Genomic DNA, 17,500 nt, shown 5'->3' with positions numbered 1-17,500 from the left:
AGACACAAGTTACAAAGTGCTTTACATCAACACGAGGACAGAAAAGGAACGAAAACACAAAGCGCACAAAAGAGAGATGCATTCAAAGACCCACAGAAATGAAACACACACACGTTGGACAAAGGGGACAAGTGGAGTTAGTCATGTGACATTCAGCACAGTGTCGTCTGCAAAGAACGCAAACACAGAGAGAAGGAATGGGACCCAGAACTGAGCCCTGAGGTACCCCATACAACAACCATCGCACAGTATTACTGAAGCCATCGCACAGTATTACTGCATTATTACTGCAGCATCGCTTCATTACATGTCATTACTGCATTGTTGCACCATTAATGCTCTAGTATTCCGGCAGTATTACTTGTTAATACACAACAACATGCTAATATCATAAGAAACTAACCTGAAACTCTTCATGTCTTTTATTTCTCCTCCTGCAGGATAAAGAGAAGGTGAGTCCCTGTTTCTGTTGATGGGGGTGTGTGTGTGTGTGTGTACAGCCTGTACACACGCACACAAACACACGTGCATGCGCACACACACACACACACACACACACACACACGCACAGACACACACACGTGCACGCACACATATATGTCATGTTCCCGCAGGTGGAGGTGGAGTGATGTGTGTTTGTGGTCAGTGATGGCGTCTGTGTCGGTGGGTAGTCGGGATGTCTGTCTCCACCACTGAGGCCGACTCGATACGCAGCCGCCGATACGATACATTAACGATACGCTGAAGCCTCTGTCGATGCGATTGGCTCCTGTTCACGATACGATGCGATTCAAAAACGATTTGCTTACAAAGAGATTGGGTTGATATGATGTGATCCAGTTCGATACAGTCAGTTGTGGTTCGACAGTGTGCCCATATCAGATTTCTTATAGCACAACTCTGCTTTACTCTCTGTATCAGTTTGAGAGATGCATGTAATATTTGGTTTGTTTTGACTGAGCACACCAATAAAAATGAAATGTTATTTAAAATAAGCAATCCTTACTCCCAATTATGTTCTCTGTCTCTACAATTTTACAGAACGTGTAAAACTTCACAGTTGAACGGTGTCAGAAAGCCCAGTATTAACAACGTGCATAGTGCTAATAATACGACCTGACTGCGTGCGTTTTGTCCAGTTTACCTTCTCGCTTGAAAAACCCGAAATATTGCCACACCTTTGATTTCTGTGTCTTTTCCGGTGTGCTGAATGTCTCCTCGCTGCTAACGTCGTTCTCGTTTCCCTCCGTGTTGTGAACCACGCTTGCGTCAGTGAAGGAGGAGCGATGGTGCATTCAGGTTGCCTCGGAAAACACGTCAGGGCAGGAAATAGTACTAGAACATGAAATAATTTAACCATGGAATTTACCGATGCAGACAGGCAAGAAGAGATGCACCGCAAAGTCACCCGTAAATTATATCCGATGTACCTTGAATCTACCGGTGCAGTCGCATCGCAAACGTTTGTATCGGATCACCGATACGAATCGATGAATCTCATCATCCCTAGTGGGTAGGTGAGTGTGTACTTAATCGGCGGCCATGTTTGTGCAGGTGGAGGTGGAGGAGGCCAGCGGAGACGGGCACATCCACAGTCTGGACCCTCAGCTGGAACGACAGGTGGAGATTGTCAGGAACCTGGTGGACTCGTACCTGTCCATCATCCACCGCACCGTCAGAGACCTCATCCCCAAGACCATCATGCACCTGATGGTCAACAACGTAGGACGCACACAAACACACAGATACACGCACACTCACAAGAAGTGATGCAATGAGTCACGTGACCTCGTCTCTGCTCCTCAGACAAAGGAGTTCATTCACTCTGACCTGCTGGCTCAACTTTACTCTTGTGGAGACCAAAATACCCTGATGGAGGAGTCCCAGGAACAGGTGAGGAGACAGAGAGAGAGACAGGTAGACTGACAGAAAGAGAGAGAGAAAGAGACAGGAGTGAGACAAGGGGGTGGGTTTTGAACCAGGAAGCAGATCCAACATTAAACTAGGTGTTGATTCCAGCTGTCCACCTGTGACCTTCAACCTAGAGGATCATCACCTGTGATATTTGTCACCTATCCAGGATCAGACTGAGGAAGACAGGCAGACAGGTGAATGTAGTTAAAGGTGCAGGTGATGTCAGGCAGACAGGTGAATGTAGTTAAAGGTGCAGGTGATGTCAGGCAGACAGGTGAATGTAGTTAAAGGTGCAGGTGATGTCAGGCAGACAGGTGAATGTAGTTAAAGGTGCAGGTGATGTCAGGCAGACAGGTGAATGTAGTTAAAGGTGCAGGTGATGTCTGCAGTCACATTTAGATTAATGGAAGTCAGTCGTTTGACTTTGAAGTGAAGGTTGACTCTGTTGAACGTTAACATTGATTAAGCATCCTGTCAGTGTCCAACGCAAGTCCTCATAACATGTCTGTCCCTCTGTCTGTCTGTCCCTCCGTCTGTCTCTCTGTCTCTCTCCCTCGCCCAGGCTCAGCACCGTGATGAGATGTTGAAGATGTACCACGCTCTGCGTGAAGGCCTCAGCATCATCGGTGACATCAGCACCTCCACCATCACCACGGCGATGCCTCCGCCTGTCGACGACTCCTGGCTGCAGGTGACGGGGATGCCTTCAGGGCGCAGGTAACTCAGCAGTGGCTCAGCTCGTAGATAGGTGCAGTGCGTAAGACTAGCATAACTGAGTCGCTCTGCCGGTCTCTGCAGGTCTCCGATGTCCAGTCCGACCCCCCAGCGTCGGGCCCCTCCTGGACCTCCTCGTCCAGGCGGTCGCGCGGCCCCTGGCCCTCCATCACGTCCCGCCGTGTCACCTGACCCTGGACCCCCACCCTCCGTCCCCTCCCGACCCAACAGAGCGCCCCCACCTGGAGTCCCTAGGTACCTCCACACACACAGTGTTTATCCACCGTTTTGATGATGGGCTCTGAGGTCAAAGGTCAAACTGACAGACTGGTTGTTTCCGGTTTGTCGGTTCAGAACTGGTTGGTTCTGAGTGATGTGTTCAAAGACCCTCAGGAGAGGAGAGACTGCGGTGTTCCAGTCACTGTAACCTGAGTCCAGCACGTTTGACCCTGCTGGTTTGTCCCTGCAGGTCACCTTTACACTGTGTGACTGTGTCCGTCTCATGAGACCCAGCAGCTGTTCGTCAGATCAAACTGAGCTTCGCACTGAATCAGAACCAGCTGCAGATCACCAGCGCCTTCCGATGCTAACGTTAGCATGCTAACACGTGAGCCCTTCAGACTGAGGAGAAGCAGGTGATATTGTTGATATGTTTGATCTGACACTTGATCAAAGTTGTCTCATAGTGATGTAAACTGAGAGGACTTTAAAGGGACAGTTGAGATCCTTTGAAGTGCCGTTGTTCGATGGCAGCCGGCACATCCCCAGTATGGAGACCCAGAGTGGGAAGCTGAGCGATGTACCGCCGTGGACGCTGTCAGCGGCAAAGTGGATTTAAGGCACGTAACACTGTCCCTTTAAATCACTTTTCAAATTACAAAGTACGACGCCAGCAGTGAAACGAGATGATCAGAGACCGTGGGCTAGCTTAGCTTAATCACTTTTATTTCCCCTCGTTCTGAATATTTCAGCGTCTGACTCAGCAGTTTCATACATCTGTGTTCTGTCATCTGACTGGTTGGTTCGTCATCGCAGAAACATCACATGTTTTTTTTTTCTGGTCTCCAGAGACCTGGACCCCCCCTCTGAGGATGTCTCACAGTGAGGCTGAGCTTTTGTCTCAGACAGCCCAGAATCACACAGTGCAAAGGGACCTTTAGATCAGCTGAAGACTACATTTCCCATCAGCCCTGCATCAGGACGCTGTGTGAAGTCACAGTGTTACTGTGGTGCTGCGTTCAGGTCACATGGAAGCTCTGTTATGTGAATTTACTGTATTCAGAATCGATTCGTTTCACTTCACAAAAACACACAAATCAGCAGAAATGGACACTAAGTCAAACAGGACACGTCAGGCGTCACTCAAACTATGAGTGAAGAAACGAGGACGTCCATGAAACGTGACTGAAACGGTGAAGATGATGAGACTGTAACCTTCCCCACATGAACACGAGACACCATCACATCTTCGTCGTTTGACCTTCGACTGTAAAATATCAGTGGACACATTTAAACTCTTTAAACAGGTCGAGACGAACGGCAGACCTGATTCTGACAGCAACAAGTTTTCACGAGCAAATCGATGTGACCTGAATGCACCATGAATGTGAGTCAATCTGGTTCCAGGTGTTTCCAGGTGTGGTGAAGACTTAATGGTGTCGAGTTTGGTTGAGCCACAGGCCATCAGCTCTCTGAAACTCTGAAAAGAAAAGAAAGACGCAGATTCTCTGAATCAAAATGAGCCAAAACAAACTTCTGGAAGTTCTAACTGATGATTTATCAGATATTTCTGAATGACACATTCGCTTTTCATGACTTTATCAGTGATAAAGAAATAATGAATGAATGTGAACTGGAACCATGACTCAGACACTCTTGTCTTTTATTTTTTAACCAAACTGGAACTCAAACAGTGTTTAATAGAGCAGACCAGAGTCCATGTAGGAGTTTCTTCTTTGTTGGTGCTGTAGAACGAAAGCAGCGATCCACAAACAACCTGCACAGACATGGAAAAGAAAGACTGGCCTTTCTTTCCTCCTCTCCTCCTCCCTCTGCTCGTTCTTCTCCTCTTCATCCTCAGACTTCATCTCTCCTCCATTTTCAAACACAAGGCGTCCGGCTCACATTAAAGGATCAGTCCCTCAGTTTGGGAAGTCTGCAGTTGTGTGTGAGTCCAGCTCAGAGGTCCAGACTTCAGGATTCATGACCGCCGCTTCCAACGAGGCTGCCCCAGAAGACTGACTGTGCCAGGCTAACAGTTTCCCCCCGCTTCCAGTGTCTGTGCTAAGCTAGGCTAAATACCTGCTGGACCTCCCTCTGCACTGGACTCACACACACAAAACTGATCAATATTTCAACAAACTGTCTGTCTCCATGTACATCCACCTAGAGCCATGTCTGTCTGTCTGTCTGTCTACCTGTCTGTCTACCTGTCTGTCTGTCTGTCTGTCTGTCTGTCTGTCTGTCTGTCTACCTGTCTGTCTGTCTGTCTGTCTGTCTGTCTGTCTGTCTGTCTGTCTGCCTGTCTGTGTGTCTGTCTACCTGTCTGTCTGTCTGTCTGCCTGTCTGTCTGTCTGTCTGTCTACCTGTCAGTCTACCTGTCTGTCTACCTGTCTGTCTACCTGTCTGTCTGTCTACCTGTCTGTCTAACTTGCTGTCAGTCTACCTGTCTGTCTGTCTGTCTGTCTGTCTGTCTACCTGTCTGTCTACCTGTCTGTCTGTCTGTCTGCCTGTCTGTCTGTCTGTCTACCTGTCTGTCTGTCTGTCTGTCTGTCTGTCTGTCTATCTGTCAGTCTACCTGTCTGTCTACCTGTCTGTCTACCTGTCTGTCTGTCTGTCTGTCTACCTGTCAGTCTACCTGTCTGTCTACCTGTCTGTCTACCTGTCTGTCTGTCTACCTGTCTGTCTAACTTGCTGTCAGTCTACCTGTCTGTCTGTCTGTCTGTCTGTCTGTCTGTCTGTCTGTCTACCTGTCAGTCTACCTGTCTGTCTACCTGTCTGTCTACCTGTCTGTCTGTCTGTCTGTCTGTCTCACTAACTGTTTGTCTCTCGCTCTCTGTTTGTGTGATCCTGTTCTAACAGTACCTTATAAAGCTAAACAGGAAGCTCTCAGGTGTGTCAGTGTCGGAGCAGGTAGCCCCACCCTCATATTGACCACATATGGTTATTCTTTCAGAATCTCTATCAGTGACCAGTGAGGAGTCCACCAATGGTACGTCAGCTGTCTGTGTGATGTCACTGTCTCACCAACTCTGTGTGTGCCTCATTGTCCAATCAGATTGCTGTCCTTGTGACCCCACCCACTCCCCCAGCATCATAGTTAGCTTGTGATTGACAGCTCCATCGACTTGTTAATGACTGGTCGTCTCTCTGTCTGTCTCTCTCTGTCTGTCTGTTGTTTTGTTGTGTCGTCTCCAGTCGGAGGGCTCCGGCATCTCCATCTCGACCCTCCAGACCAGATTCTGACTCCTCCCTCTAACACACACCACAAACACATTAAATCTGAGGATCCAGCTGCGTTAAACTTGTTTCATGTTTCACTCAAGTTCACGAAGGTCTCACATGTGGTTTTGGAGCACAAACACACTGTCCACACACACCTCAGAACCAGCTAATACTGATTCCAAAGGCTTCCTACTCATTGAGTGCCAGCTGGTGACAACAAGGTTCTACTGGTTACCACTGGTTTCAGCTAGGCTAAACATGTCTGCACTGGTTTTGTCTGGGTACAGATTGTTACAAGTGGTTTCAGCTTAGTCCAGTTGGTTTCTTCTGGCTACTGGGCCCTCACATGTCCAGCTGGTTCCAAGGGCTACTGGTCCTACCAGAGTTTGTACTGGTCCCAACTGTTTGCAGAATATGCCTGCTGCTTCCGTCTGGTTCAAAGTGGTTCTGATTCCAACCGGTTCAGATTCCAACCGGGTCTGAGTGCTTCCAATTGACTCTTGCTTGCTCCAGCTGGTCCCAACAAGCTTTAGTTGTTCCAGCTGGATCCAGCTGGATCTGTCTGGTTCTCACTTGTTTCAGTAGCCTTCTGGTTCGCTCTAGTTTCAGTAGCCTTCAACTGGTTATAATAAAGTCCAGCTGGTACCAACAGACTTACTGATTTCAAGAGGTTCATACTTGATTGAGTTGGTTTAAAGAGGTTTGGATGGTTGCCAAATGGGTCCAACATATTCGTAGTGGTTCCAGCTGGTTCCAATGGGCTCCTACTAGTTACATTTGGTTCCTACTGGTGTCAGCAGTTTCCTGCTTGTTACACTGGTTCCTGCAGCTCTAACACAAGTGCATGTTGTGTTTGTGTTGTGCTCAGGTCATTTTATATCGCTGCAGTTATCTGTTCTGTCAGTCAGAGAGGCGTTCACAGTCAGTAGAGATACTCCTGCCCTCTTTCTGGACTTTGTCCACCACGTCTTTGACCCCGGATGTGTTGACTTCCACAGCACTCTTCAGATGGTATTCTGGCAGAAGTACTGACAGCACCAATTTGCTGGAGTACTGTAACTCTGATCCCAGTGGATCAGAGTTAGATAATAACTTTGTGATTAATTTGCTTTTCATAATGTTCTTCATTGCGTGCTCCACCTCTGTGTCTTATAGTTTTTGAGGTTACTGGACTATCTCTGAATGACTGCAATTGGTTTTAACTGGTTCCAGTCTATTTTGATTAGTTCCCACTGTTTCTAACTGGTTTCTGACCATCTGGTTCCAGTCGGTTCTGTTTCCATCTCAAGTTCTGTGTGAGGTTTGACCCTGAACTCCACCTGCCTGCTTTTTTCAGTTGCTGTTTCTGACTGGTTTCACTGGTTCCGACAGGTACCAACAGAGTATTGCTCATTGATTGGCATGACCTTTGACCCTTGAACCCTCCTGCCTGTTTGTTTTTCTGTTGATTCACTGTTGCTCTCTTCTTTTCTCTTCATGTTTGTTTTTTGTCATTTTTTCCCCAGTCGTCCCAGTAAAGGTAGCCCCGCCCATGGAGAGAGCCCCCAGTCTTCTATTGAGGGTTAACCTGAACCCAGTGTGTATCTGTGTCTCTACTGAACTGTTCAACTGGTCTCTACTGATGCTGTGTTACTGTGAACCTTACTAGTAATAATAATAATAATAAATAATAATAATAATGATAATACTGATATTAACTATCAGCACATTACAACGAGCAAACAATCAGCAAAATGCTATTGCAATATTGAGTGTATAGATATGTTGTGTAGCTTCTTGTCTGCCCAGGAGAGTGAGACAGGTCATCTGCCCGTCTGCCTCCTCACACTGTCAAAACAACTGTGACAGAATCATGTAATTATCCGCTGACATCAGGTTTTCAGAGTACTGTAGGAGACTCCAGAGATGCGTCCAAGTGAAGACCTCTCACTCCTCTGGATGTTCAGGCTGTTCTGGGATCAGACCTGCCTGCACAGGTAGCTAGCCTGTTAGCTCACTGCATCCACTCCTGGAACGATAATTGAGTTCTATTTTTCTTTACTGTTTTCTCTGTCTTGTGTGAAGCTGATCGGATGTTTTAACTTACTATCTGCGGTCCTTGTTAATATTTCTGATGTTAGCTGTTACCTTGTAAGGAGATGTTGTATCCTACCAAACACATTTAGCTTTGTTAGCTTTCTCCCATTTAAACCAGTGGTCCTAGAATCTACTCTACTGCATTCTGGTTCTTCTGTACTCTGTTCTGTTCTGCTGACATCTGCCAGTCGTGTCACTGCCATCTGGTTCTAACCAGTTCCAGCTGGTTTCAGTGGCCAATTGCATCAAACTGGTCCCATGTCTTTCCACCTGGCTCCTACTCGTTGTAATTGGTTCTTACTGGTTCCAGCTGGTTGTAACTGGGTCCAGCTTGCTCTGACGGGTTCCAGTTGGTCAACTCAGTTAGTAGCAAACTACTGACAACAACTATCTACTGTTCACAATTTGTCTGTAACTTCATACTTTATTGTTTTTTGGCATTTCCTAAAGATTCCTTGTGAGTTTTCCTAAAAGAACTTTTGAATTTAATTGATTGGATCAAATTAATTGGGAGTGTGCCAAGTGAACCTTTTGTCTCAAATCAAATAAATCTTTCTGGGAAACTTACAAAGTAAACTCACTCAAATAAAGTGTCAGTTATTAAAATCTTGTGAAATAAAAACATCATTTGTAGCAACAGAAATGTGTTTGACACAAACGTCTTACATTCAATATTTGATGAACATGTTCTGAAGTGAGGCTTCATTTGTGTGTTATCTTTGGTTGACGGAGATGTGATGAATGAATCCAGTCGATGGAAATGTTGCAGGAGGCTACAGACAGTCTGTTAATGATGAGGGTTAATGTTTGTCTGTTGACAGAACGAATCTAAACTGTAACTGCTGATCTATTTATTCTACCTGTATCTATGTATGCTGTTCATGTTGTGGTGATTCTCTTGACTTAATCGAGCTCTGAGCTGCGTTCAACACAACACATGCTTCACTGTGTTAGTCGAGTGTTAGCAGACTGTGTTTGTAGCTGTGAGGTGTCACATTAATATCAGCATGGAGGTTAAACTCTGATTTAAAGTCCTTCTCAAAAGTGTTTTGTGATTTTGAATGTTCTTTAATAGTAAAGTGTTGCACATGTTGCTCTGCAGCAGCATGTTGAACGCAGCTCAGCCTCCAACACACACACACGCACACACACACACACACACACACTGTAAAACACACACACACTGTAAAACACACACACACGCACACACACACACGCACACACACACACACACACACACTGTAAAACACACACACACTGTAAAACACACACACACGCACACACACACACACACACACACACACACACGCACACACACACACACACACACACACACACACACACACACACCTGTGATCGTGATTAGTTCACCCTGTAAGGTATTAATGTAAAAGTAGTGTTAATGGAACATATGAACCATATCTATGTGAGGAACGTATCTGTAGATCTGTTCACCTGAAATATGCAGTGGCCTAGACTGTACTGTGTGTGTGTGTGTGTGTGTGTGTGTGTGTGTGTTTTACAGTGTGTGTGTGTGTGTGTGTGTGTGTGTGTGTGTGTGTGTGTGTAGTTGTGTATCTTAGTGTCATGTGATCAGGGCCAACAGAGACGTGTTGACATGAATAAAGTGTTTGTGACTGAAGATGACGAGTGTTCAGTCTGCTTCATTCAAATCAAACAAACCCTTTTTCTCTGCTCGTCTGTTAAGTTTGAGATCAGCTAAACCAGTTTAACATTTTCCTAAAATCTCCTCACTTCCTCCACAAAGAATCATCAAACTACAAAGCAGAAGAAACTCAACTGACTCAGTGACGAACCAATCAGCTCTTCACCAACTTATGAGGTTACTCATCAATTAACAGAGTCTGCGCCACATGTGCATTTAGCCAAACTGTCTCCAGTAGCAGTCTGCTGAATTAGCTGTTAGCAGCTCCTGTTAGCGCCTCCTGTTGTGTAGACCTGATGTACAGACAATAATCACTGGATCGCTGAAATACTGAAGAAAAGTTAAAAAAATCTGCAGTTGGATGAAGTGTCTTTATGTCGTTTATTCAGGGTGGAGAGAGTTCATCAGATCCTCAGGAAGAATCAGTAAGAAAAACCCCTGCAGATGATCCAGAATGTGGCGGCTCGTCTGGTCTTCAACCAGCCCAAAGAGCACACGTCACTCCACTGTTCATGTCCGTCCACTGGTTCCCAGCTGTTCCCACATCAAGTCCGTGATGCTCGCCTACAAAACTGCCACCAAAACCGCTGCGACCTACCTGAACCCCCTCGTTCAGGTCTATCCTCCCTCCTCACTACGCTCTGCCCAGGAACGGCGCCTGGCGCTGCCTGACTCTTCTTCTGTGGTTGCCCGGTGGTGGAACGAGTTACCAAACTCCATTCGATCTGCAGAGTCCCTCTGGATGTTTAGAAGAAGGCTGAAGACCAAACTCTTTACTGAACAGCCTCTTTCTTAAAGAAAACCTCTCTGTTCACTCGGAGCATCACCTCGTAGCACCTTTGTCCAGTCTGGACTGACTCCTGTTGAACCTTGTGATGTATGAAAATCTCATCTGTACGTCGCTTTGGATAAAAGCATCTGTCAAACGACTGACTGTAATTGTAATTAAATCTGGATCTGCTGGACATTGAATCCCCTCAACAGACTGAAGTGACTGAACACTGAACTCGTGGATGACTGATGCTGACCTGAGGTAAAGAGCAGCTGACGTCTTCACTTGCTGCCGTTGACCCACAGAAAGCTTCACAGCTCAGATCTGTGCTGTCTGCCTCCAGCCAGCAGGTGGTGCTGCAGGATGACAGACTGACTGATGCTGTCTGTGACCTTACAGCATCATCACCCCCTCACTGACAGCACAGACACATCTGACTGAAAGCTATCTGACTGAGACAGAAAGAGGAAGAAGAGGAAGAGGAAGGAAGACGGAGCGCAACAGAGAACGAGAGCTGAAGGAGGAAGAGCGAGACAGTAGAAAAGTGAAATATTTAAAGAGAGTGAGACAGGAAGAGGAGACACAGAGAGAGCCGAGTGTGAGACGAAGACCATGAGGCCAGAGGATTAAACTGTGTGCTCTGCTGATCTGACGCTACCAGCCGTCTGTCTGTCTGTCTGTCTGTCCACCTGCAGACATGTCCTCCCGGGCTGAGAGTAAGACAGGTAAATTCCTCTCCTGCTCCTGCTGCCTCATGCTAACGGTTAGCCACCACAGGCTAAAAACATTCACCTCCTGTCACTTTCCTACAGAGTTTATCGTTTGAATTTTAGCTGAGATGCTTCTATTATGGAGTTTTGATCATGACGGTGATGATGATACTGATGATGATGATGATGATGATGATGATGATGATGCTCTTCCTCTCCAGCCTCCCAGTTTGTGTCTCTGACAATGAAGCTGAAGGATAAGCTCCACCCACAGCGGATCAGACGCTCTGAGCGAATCAAACACACCCCGTCACAGAGAGTCAAACCACCTGATCTGAACCTGCACGAGCCCTCACAATGCAAGGTACACACACACACACACACACACACTGCAGCACAAGGTACACACACACACACACACACACACACACTGCAGCACAAGGTACACACACACACACACACACACACACACTGCAGCACAAGGTACACACACACACACACACACACACACACACACACTGCAGCACAAGGTACACACACACACACACTGCAACAAAGGTACACACACACACACACACACTGCAACACAAGGTACACACACACACACACGCTGCAACACAAGGTACACACACACACACTGCAACAAAGGTACACACACACACACACACACACACACACGCTGCAACACAAGGTACACACACACACACACACACTGCAACAAAGGTACACACACACACACACACGCTGCAACACAAGGTACACACACACACACACACACACACACACACACACACAGCAACAAAGGTACACACACACACACTGCAACAAAGGTACACACACACACACGTATTTTAAAACAGCAGTGGTCAGGTGTGTGTAGGTCACCTGGTCTTGAAGAGACGGGTGTCTTCTGCATAGTTGGTTCCAAACAGGAAGTGTGTTTGGGGAAAAGAAAACAGGACCGAGGACGGATCCTTGAGGAGCCCAGAGGAGATAACCAGTTCTGTGAACCTGACTGAAAGTCCGCTAACGTATGTGGACAGGGCTGTCCACTCTCTTCTGTCCAAGCTTGAATGTAAACCTCCGTCCATGCTGGAGATTTCCTGACTTCTGTCCAATAACACTGGATCCTACATTACCCATAATACACCCGGGGCCCTTCATTGGAGCTCCAGTTTGTATCACAGCCTGATGACATCACAGTGACATCAGCGGTCAGTGGGCTGATGGGAAATGTTGTTCTGTCAGTTGGCGTGTGTGTTAGCGGACCAGCAGCGGGCCGTCGTCAGTTCTCTGCAGTACTTCAAAGCTCTGGTGGACAGACTGTTGGCGGACAAAATGGTCCTGAACCTGTCTGTGGTGGGTGGTCTGCTGGGCGGCGCGTCCAGTGGAGTCCTGGAGGCGGTCCAGACTCTGGTTCAGCTGGAACCACACCTGCACAACAGGTAGGTGACACCTGTGGACGTTTGACCCTGAACACCAGTCAGTGACCTGTCTCCTGTTGCCTGACCTGTCCCCGTCCGTCCCCTCTTCAGTAAGACCGTCTCCTCCTGTCTGGCTCGCCTCTACCATTCTGTGGCTCAGCTGATTCGCTGGGCCGATCAGGTGATGCTGCAAGGTGTGGTCCCTGACAACAAAGAGTCCACGGCAAGCGTTACTACGGTGATAAGGGCCGTGCTGGACGGGGTCAAGGTGAGGACAAATAATAGCCTGCTGTTTGTGTCCTTGTTTGAATGAAAATGGACACTGCTCTAGACGAAGTGAGGATAAGGACTGACCTGTCCTCCAGCTCACTGTATCATGTCTTGTTCATGTTGTTTTGTCTCCTGCCCTGTTTGTCCTTCTGTGATATCTTGTTTTAATGAACTCTTCCTGTCTTCTCCTATCCTGTCCTCCAGTGTCCAGTGTCTGTCAGACCATTTTGTCTTGTTCTCATTGTCTCGTTCTCTTCTGCCCTCCTCTGTCTCATTGTTTTTCAGTTGTCCTTTCATGTCCTGTCCCTTGCTGATCTTGTTGTTCTATCAAACTCTGTCCTGCCCTTTTTCTCCTTGTTGTCAGCTGATTGTGATCGAAGCAGTTGGACGACATCAGTCCTTTAAACAGACTTTTGATGCATCACCTCTAAGAGACATTTCTGTATCCGTCTGACTGAAGTGTAATTTCAGTGAACCAGTGTTTTAATACGTCTCAGTCTCTTTAAGTTTGTCTCCGTTGGTAAAGTTCAGGGTTACAGTCTTTCCACAGTGAGACAGTCTTGTCCTGTCCCAAAATTCTTTTGTCCTGTCATGTTTTCCCCATTTTCCCACTCTGTCCTCTTCTGCCTGGTCCTGGTCATTGTTGTGTCCTTTTCTTCTTGTCCTTTTTGTGTCCTGTTCTTCGTCTTATTATTCAGCTCCGTCAGTTCCTGAAAAAATAGCCAATATATTTTGCTCTTCTGTTATTGTCCAGGTCATTTCCTGTCTGATAATGTTGTCTTCCTTGTTCTGTCCAGTCCCACAACAACAAAAAGCCTGACGGTTCCTGTTCATACGGTTTTACTCAAAGTGTCCAATCTTTTTGTCCTGTTCTCAGTGTCCTGTCTTAATAAAGAGGCCAAAGCGAGTACCATGGACATCCTGTCCTGTTCGTGTTGTTGTGGTCTGTCCTGGTATTCTTTTTCTACTTGTCTTGCCTTCTTCTGTCCTGTTGCTTGGTCCTCCAGTCGTCTTGCCCTCCTGTCCATGATGTCCTGTCTTAGCATTTTTTTTTAATTTTTTTTTTTGTATTCTGTTGTAATGACATGTTTGCCTGTCAGGAACTGGTTCGATTGGCTGCAGAGAGACAAGATGGCCCCTCCCCCTTGTCTCCTGTCCAATCACAGTCTGGCATAGGACAGCCAGGTGCGTTTGACAACCTGCAGACATCAGACAGGACGTCTACCTGCCAAAGTCCAGGAGGTGCTGCAAAGAAGGAGGCAGAGAAGGAGGAGGAGGAGGAGGAGGAGGTGGTGAGAACGGAAAGGAGAGGGGAGGACCAGATGGTTTTAGTTCCTCCTAAACCCCCGATTCCCGTCCCTGAGGTGCCCCCCCTACCTGTGATGAGGTGAGTCTGGACAAAACGTCAGTGACTGAGATGAATGTGTTGTTTGAGTTTGACAGCAGAGGAGGAAGATGTTCTGAGGAAGATGATCAGACTGAGAGTCGACAGGTAGCTCTGTGAGGCTGTACTTAAACCCTGCAGCGCTTTGAGGTAAATGCTAACATCATCAAGCTAACACGCTCACAATGACCATGCTAACATGCTAATGTTTAGCAGATGCTTACCGTAGCTGTGTCCCAATTCAGCAGCTGCATCCTTCGGAGGATGGATTTGAAGGCCGATGACGTCATAACGCTGCGCGAAGGCTGTCCCAATTCGTCCAAATTCGAAGGATCCTCCAAATGCAGCCGACAAATGCGTCCTCCTTTTCCCTGTATTCGAAGGATGCGTTGCTACAATCCTTCGCGGCCTCCCATATCCCAAGATGCTTTGCACACCGATTGTTTTTGTTAATAATGGCGACCTGTTGATATGAGGAGCTCAGTTAACTGTGAGCCTTATTAAAACCCTTCACTTACAAATGTTACAAGCTCGCATGTCAACTAATGTCCTATTGAAGCTGTGAAGATATTCACATCAGGTCAGTTTGTAAGTTGTATAATAGGCTACATTTCGCGCCTCTTACAAGCGATAAGAGCCGTCCGGGCGCATCTCTGCACCCCGTACGTGTGTTTTTCCCGGGTTAGGAGGGAAGAAGTTATGACGTCGTGACGCAATCAGGAAATGCTCCGAAGGCTAGACCGTCCCATTTAACGATAGTTGATGCGGCCGACGGAGGAGCCTCCGAAGCCGTTGCCTCCGGAGACCGCGTAGGCTGGGTCCTCCGAAGGATGCAGCCGCTGAATTGGGACACAGCTCATGTTTACCATCTTAACATAGCGTGTTAGCATGCTAACATTTGCTAATTGGCAGTAACAACAAAGCAAGTAGCTCTGCAGATATTTGCTCATAAACTGAAGTATTGGACACATTGACCTGATGATGGCGCTACATGAAAAGTCAGAGGATCATTAAAGGTACCACAGTTCATCCTGAGGAGAACATGAACGTCTCAACGTTTCAACACAATCATCCAACAGCAGTTTCAGTCTGGACCGAAACATCTCAGCTTCTGTTGGCTGAGATCAATTCATGAAATCCATCATGTGACCAGATGTTGATACAGACTGACATCATCGGTCGTAGTAACTGTTTACTCTGGCTTTTAAAGAAAGTATTTGATACTCCCTTCATGTTACTGGGCCATCTGCAGACCTTCAGCAGGGAGATGCTTCACATGGATGAAAGACTTATTTCAAAGCCTGTTTTAAATGAAACTCTGTCCTGAATATTAAACTCCACTCCTTCATTTGATCTGCTGTAAGTGAAACTGTGGCCGTGAGGAGAGAGAGGATGATACGACGAGCAGAAATAGATCCGTGAATGAAACAGGAAGTAGACTGAAGACATCACATGTCATCCACCCCCCTGAACTTCCTGTCTCTCTGTTAGCTGAACGACAGGAAGAAGAGAAAGAAGAAGTGAGAGAGACAGTTTCTGCTTCTCTTTGTTGCTTTTCATGGAAATCAACAATTTAACGACACAACACTTTAAAATCCCAGCAGGTCATGTGACCTCAGCTCGTGCTGCTGATTGGTCTGCCGGTCAGTGAAGAAGAAAATAAGCAAAGATGGAGACTTGAAGCTGCCCTCCATCTGTTTGAGAGATGACTTGATAGTAGAGGGAGGATATCTCTCACAGCTGTGGTACCAAAATGTGCTCAAAGTACCAAAAGTAAAAGTACTCATTCAGAATAGCTTGGATCAGAAAAAAATGTATAATTAGATTATTGATTTATAATTACTGATGCATTCATGCAGCTACTGAAGTATTGCAGTACTATGGAGTACCAGAAGTGTCTCTGTAACCAAAGTACTACAGCATTACAGAGTACCAGAAGTATAGGTGGTTTAATGGCAGCAGCTGGAGGACGAGCTCCGCCTGCTGTTTGTCTCCATCAGTGTACCAGACTCTGATTTTCACGATTTTCTGTAAGTGTGACCACAGTTTGAGTTCATCTGGGTGAAACTCAGCTGGACTTCAGTCGTGGAGCTCGGCGGTCCCTGTTTCTGTGACACTGATGTCATATCATTGGATTCATGTCAAATCAGTGCTGGATATTCTGTTTTTGGGGAAATTTTTATCAAGTCTGTCTGTCCCCCCTTTAGGCCTCCAGCCCTGCCGCCTAAAAAACGTCAGTCATCATCAGGCCCCACCCCCTGCAGGATTGCTGTAGTAGCACCAATGAGACGAGAGGCTGAAGTAAACAGCCAGGTACAACAGGTACATGAGCACTTTTTTTTCATGCTAATTCAAGCCTTGACCACAGGTATACGCAAAGTTTCCTTGGTTTTGGAACTTGTTTGCCTTGTCAGGCATTGTTTGGACTTGTTTTTTCTTGTTAGGTCTTGTTTGGACTTGTTTGGCCACATTAGGTAGCATTAGGTCTCGTTAGCTCTTGTTAGCTCTCCTTTGGCCTTGTTTGGTCTTGTTAGTGCTCGTTAGCTCTGGTTAGCTCTCTGTTGGCCTCGTTTGGTCTTGTTAGCTCTCGTTAGCTCTTGTTAGGTTTTGTTTGGTCTTGTTAACTCTCGTTTGGCCTCATTTTGTCTTGTTAGCTCTTGTTTGGTCTCGTTAGCTCTCGTTACATCGGTGAAACTGAGATTTTTCTTTCTGTGTATCTGTTTAAAACAGACAATAAGCTCATTCCAAATACTCAGAATCGTCTTCTCTGGTATTTGACAAACCGTTGACGTAGACTTTATCGCCACCTGCTGGCCTGACAGGCCTGTTTGATCCCGTGTGTAAGGAGATATTTTGTTCAATGAAGGTCATCAGAAATATATCCAGTTTATTTGGAAGCAAGAAGCCTCTCGAGGTGGTGATCAGTTTTATAAACCCTAATTTTACACTAGTTGTGTGTGTGTGTGTGTGTGTGTGTGTGTGTGTGTGTGTGTGTCTGTGTGTGTGTGTGTGTGTGTGTGTGTGTGTGTTACAGGAGGACTGTTTGAAGCATGGCCTTTCTTCTGCAGACTCTGCTGCTGAGAACACACACTGTGGTAAGAAACACACACACACACACACACACAC

The 17,500-nt window shown here is 46.6% G+C and overlaps 2 protein-coding genes across 9 annotated transcripts in view; both read left to right on the top strand.

The window, feature by feature from the left end:
- LOC143320537 (dynamin-1-like) overlaps positions 1 to 9,790 on the top strand; it is a 24,108-nt gene extending 14,318 nt beyond the window's left edge. For 2 of the 4 annotated variants that reach the window (XM_076730275.1, XM_076730274.1), the window contains 6 exons: positions 441 to 452; positions 1,555 to 1,722; positions 1,807 to 1,893; positions 2,477 to 2,631; positions 2,713 to 2,883; positions 7,578 to 9,790. In XM_076730275.1, the coding sequence (XP_076586390.1) occupies positions 441 to 452; positions 1,555 to 1,722; positions 1,807 to 1,893; positions 2,477 to 2,631; positions 2,713 to 2,883; positions 7,578 to 7,638 (654 nt within the window). In that variant the 3' untranslated portion in view covers positions 7,639 to 9,790. Of the gene's footprint in view, positions 1 to 440; positions 453 to 1,554; positions 1,723 to 1,806; positions 1,894 to 2,476; positions 2,632 to 2,712; positions 2,884 to 5,803; positions 5,840 to 6,045 lie in introns of all 4 variants that reach the window. The other 2 variants (XM_076730277.1, XM_076730276.1) reach the window with 2 other exon arrangements.
- A 336-nt stretch (positions 9,791 to 10,126) lies between these two features.
- Positions 10,127 to 17,500, top strand: part of LOC143320536 (rap guanine nucleotide exchange factor 1-like) — a 17,554-nt gene continuing 10,180 nt past the window's right edge. For 3 of the 5 annotated variants that reach the window (XM_076730268.1, XM_076730272.1, XM_076730271.1), the window contains exons 1-7: positions 10,127 to 11,311; positions 11,518 to 11,660; positions 12,545 to 12,741; positions 12,832 to 12,988; positions 14,091 to 14,377; positions 16,582 to 16,696; positions 17,409 to 17,469. In XM_076730268.1, the coding sequence (XP_076586383.1) occupies positions 11,284 to 11,311; positions 11,518 to 11,660; positions 12,545 to 12,741; positions 12,832 to 12,988; positions 14,091 to 14,377; positions 16,582 to 16,696; positions 17,409 to 17,469 (988 nt within the window). In that variant the 5' untranslated portion in view covers positions 10,127 to 11,283. The remainder of the gene's footprint in view (positions 11,312 to 11,517; positions 11,661 to 12,544; positions 12,742 to 12,831; positions 12,989 to 14,090; positions 14,378 to 16,581; positions 16,697 to 17,408; positions 17,470 to 17,500) is intronic. The other 2 variants (XM_076730269.1, XM_076730273.1) reach the window with 2 other exon arrangements.

Source organism: Chaetodon auriga, chromosome 5, assembly GCF_051107435.1.
Source record: "Chaetodon auriga isolate fChaAug3 chromosome 5, fChaAug3.hap1, whole genome shotgun sequence".
Lineage (NCBI taxonomy): Eukaryota > Metazoa > Chordata > Actinopteri > Chaetodontiformes > Chaetodontidae > Chaetodon > Chaetodon auriga.
Note: the sequence above shows the minus strand (reverse complement) of the source record. Positions and strands in the feature narration are given on the sequence as shown.